Source organism: Propithecus coquereli, unplaced genomic scaffold (genome assembly GCF_000956105.1).
Source record: "Propithecus coquereli isolate 6110/MARCELLA unplaced genomic scaffold, Pcoq_1.0 Scaffold166, whole genome shotgun sequence".
Lineage (NCBI taxonomy): Eukaryota > Metazoa > Chordata > Mammalia > Primates > Indriidae > Propithecus > Propithecus coquereli.
Window position 1 is genome coordinate 1,306,043 of NW_012141191.1, and position 4,030 is coordinate 1,310,072.

The window sequence follows — 4,030 nt, forward strand, 5'->3', positions numbered from 1 at the left end:
TATTATTCACTGCCTTGTCTCTTCAGATTTTCTTGCCAAGGAATAGCTAGTAAATGATATCTTTGTTCTGTGAGGTAGGTTTGTTTGTTTGTTTGTTTGTTTGTTTGTTTGTTTAAATATAGAATCCTAATGACAATCAATATTCAATGAGTTTTATAAGAACAAGGGCTTGAATTGATCTAAGTTAAACAAACTATTTCAGTGATTTTAAAATCAAGAATAAACTATTTTGCCTGAATAACTTGCTCAGAGCATACTAAAATTTAGATTTGTTTTTTTTATACTTTTTGTGAAATTTTTCAAACTTACTGAAAAGGAGGCACTTTTTCCCCCCATAGAGATTACCCCTTTTGAGACAATTACTTTTATAAAAGTAGATCTGTGTTGCTGCCTTATATCAGACCTATTATTAGGAAAATGATAATTTGCAAGTTGTTATTAAATGGGCCCCAGTTATCTGGCTTTGGGGCAGTGGAGGTGGAAATGATTTCTTCTGCCACCATTAAAGTAAAAAGTTGTCTTTTCAGTAAACTAGACCCTGACACTGCAACTATTCTTCTTTTTGCTTTTGTGTTCATCCCCAGAAGCACCTCCACAGCATTATGTATGTTCAGCCAGCCAGGTTTGTTCCAAAACTAATTTATTGTAGTATACAAAAGTTTTCCTGGTTAAGAGGTAAATTATAGGAATACAGTCTAGACATACGTAGTTTACTTATTAATCAAGCTGTTAATTGGCTGTTGTGGATGAGCAATTGATGGCATGTGAGGTAATTGGGGTTGAGAAATAACCGTAGGCAGATTATTAAACAGACTGCGTTGATATAGTGTACCTTCTACCTCATCATCTTTCTCCAGGTCATCTCCTTATTTGGAACAGACCCTTTTGAACTCCTTCCCTTCCATCTTCTTCACTAGGCTTTTTGGAGGATAGTAAATTTGTAGCCAGATTCTTCAGTAGACATTACTAATTTATCACATCCTTTGTCTGATAAGCCCTGTCTGGGCATGCCCTCAGAATCATTCTCAGCACAACACTTCAGGGAGCCAATTAGAGTTAAGACACCTAGTTGTCATTTCTGTTCTAAATCTTGTTCCAACCAGAATAAGATATTAACTTATTCAGGCTGTAATTGTTTTGAAGGCTTGAAAGGAGTAAAAAGGTAGAATAGCAAGTGAAAGCATTTCCCAGTATCCAAGATGTTTTCTGTTCTTCCCTTACTCATGTTTTGAAGACTCTTGTGTCATATCTATACTTGTTTCCATCTCTTCCTACGCTGTTTCTGCTACTTCTTTCTACATAATTAGTTTACACTGGAAAATTAACACATTCGTATTGAGCATTATAGAATAAATTTTAATCTGCTAGTGAGTGAAGAGAGCATTCCTTTCTTTCCAAATATTCTAAACTCTTGTCACTCCCCTGAGGTGATTCCTCTCCCCCCGCCCCCCTCCTCATTTTTGGTATAATGATGACAGCCATTTTTTCCAGAATATTGGGTGCCACCAAACCTCTGTAAGGTGTTTGTTTTGAATACCTTCTCTCTGAACTAAGCAATGGTCTAATTCTGCCAAAAGGAGACAGGAGTTTAAGAAAGGACAAGATAGAAGGAAATGCAGTAGAGTGAACAAGTATTACTTTATTTTTGTCCCTACGTTAATATGAGCTGGATTTTTTTTTATATTAATGAAAAATCATAGGAGAAAGTTGATCATTCTTGGGTGTGCCAACTATTGGCCATCATTGTGTTATATTCCTTCACTACATCATCACAACCACTTTGTTCATTTGGAATTGTTTGCTTATGGAAAAAAAAATAGTCAAAGAGGTAAATAATTCGCTCAAGGACTCACAGCCAGTACAATAAGTAGTAGAGTTGGGATTCCACCGCAGCCCTCTAATTTTAAACCTTGTGCCCTTTCTCATCCAAACATTTAGGAAATTGTACCTTCAGCAGATTTTATGTTTTTTTCCATAATAAACACTTTTATATTATAGCCTTTTAAATTTGGGCAATAATTATGTTCATACATGCACACATATGTACATTTTTATGGTTTGTGTGTTATTTGGGCCACTGACACTGTGGCTGAAATGATAGGTTTCTAAGACCAATGGTGTTTGAACCTGCGAGACACTGTAGCCCAGTGATGTGGCATAGTGACTGAGCCTGGTGTCAAATCCTGGCTCCCCTGCTCCTCACCTTATGCAAGTTTCTTTTCTCACACTAACTTATAAGGTTATTTTGAGGATTAAACAAAGTATAATATACATAGAGCACCTAGCACAGTGCCTGACAAATAGTGCTACATAAATGCTATTATATTTTTACTTTATCATTTGAATCACTAGCTTCTCCATGGGATTCTGAGAATTTTCACTGAGTTACACAGAAATTACAGACTACACTAACGGTATTTCATGGTTTCGGTGTTGCTATTTGTGGAGAAATAGCAAAAATTATCTCTGTATTTTTCACATTTTTTGTTAAATGAGGTAATAATCAGTACTATTTAAAACATGTCATGCAGTATTTGAGCATGTCTACTTGTGTGGAATATTTGCTTCATCCCAGGATTTAAAGTATTTCTAGAAAGATGCCAAAAATGTGTTTGGAAGGATACTTGAAATAATAGCAGTAGTAGTCATTGACCACCAATAAAATTTACCCATGTCTTTGTTTTAACTTTCTATTATTAATATATGAGAATGCAAAATCCATACTCAGTTACTAAAACATTTGCTATCTCATTTTCTTTTTCAGAAGATGAACAATCTTTCGTTTAGTGAGCTATGTTGCCTCTTCTGCTGTCCACCTTGCCCAGGGAAAATTGCTTCAAAATTAGCATTTTTGCCACCTGATCCAACTTACACACTGATGTGTGATGAAAGTGGAAGCCGCTGGACTTTACATCTGTCAGAACGAGCAGACTGGCAGTACTCTTCTAGAGAAAAAGATGCTATTGAGTGTTTCATGACTAGAACCAGTAAAGGCAACAGAATTGCCTGTATGTTTGTGCGTTGCTCACCCAATGCCAAATACACTTTACTCTTCTCACATGGAAATGCTGTTGATCTTGGTCAGATGAGCAGCTTTTACATAGGACTAGGATCACGGATTAATTGTAATATATTCTCCTATGATTATTCTGGATATGGTGCAAGTTCTGGGAAACCAACAGAAAAGAATCTCTATGCAGACATTGAAGCTGCTTGGCTTGCTCTAAGGACAAGGTAAATTGTGATTGGAAATTATTTTTCATGCTTATGGTAGTTAACTAAAATTACCGTGTATAAAGAATAAAATAAAAGCTGTTTTTATTATACATATCTTAAACTGCTATGTAGAGATTATATTTGCCAGTATATACTTATGAATGGCTAAACTCCTAGACTGCAACGTTAACTTTTACATAATAGCAAAACAATGTTAAAACACTTCAGGTTTGTTTGTCTACCTTAATACATGTGTGTATGTATGATTTTTCTAAAAACTTTGGTGACAAATGTTTGGTTTTATAAACTTTCTTACTGGAGTGTGACATAAAAGTTAAACCCTTTTTCAAAGTTGCAGCATTTCAAGGGAACAAGAGAAAACAGTGATTTAGCTAATCATTCACTTGATTTACAGTGTAAGGGGCTGGATTGCTTTCTATTAAAATCCTAAGCCAGGATTTGCATTATTTTATATAGTTATCTCTTGAAAAGTATAACCTAGAGATACCTTATTGGAACAATTTTTGAAATATTCATTCTGTAAAAGTGAGATTTTACTTTACATTCTGAATGCCTAACATTTGGAGAGATGATCTCAAGTAAGAAAAAAAGTACTGTTATGACAAATTGTTTAAGAAAATGTTAATACTACGTCAGTTATTCTTTGATCTAACAGTGCGTTTTGGGGAACTAGAAATGGCAGTAATCCTTTCTCATTACCAAGATACTTATAAATTTTTCTTCAAAAATCACAATATGGAGGCTGGGCGCAGTGGCTCACACCTGTAATCCTAGCTGTCTGGGAGGCTGAGGC

At 35.2% G+C, this 4,030-nt stretch overlaps 1 protein-coding gene across 1 annotated transcript in view; it reads left to right on the plus strand.

Moving 5' to 3' along the window:
* The window catches only part of ABHD17B (abhydrolase domain containing 17B), a 46,897-nt gene that overhangs the window by 36,090 nt on the left and 6,777 nt on the right, over nt 1-4,030 (plus strand). Inside the window, exon 2 of the mRNA XM_012641594.1 lies at nt 2,765-3,234. Within this exon, the coding sequence (XP_012497048.1) occupies nt 2,768-3,234 (467 nt within the window). The 5' untranslated portion in view covers nt 2,765-2,767. The remainder of the gene's footprint in view (nt 1-2,764; nt 3,235-4,030) is intronic.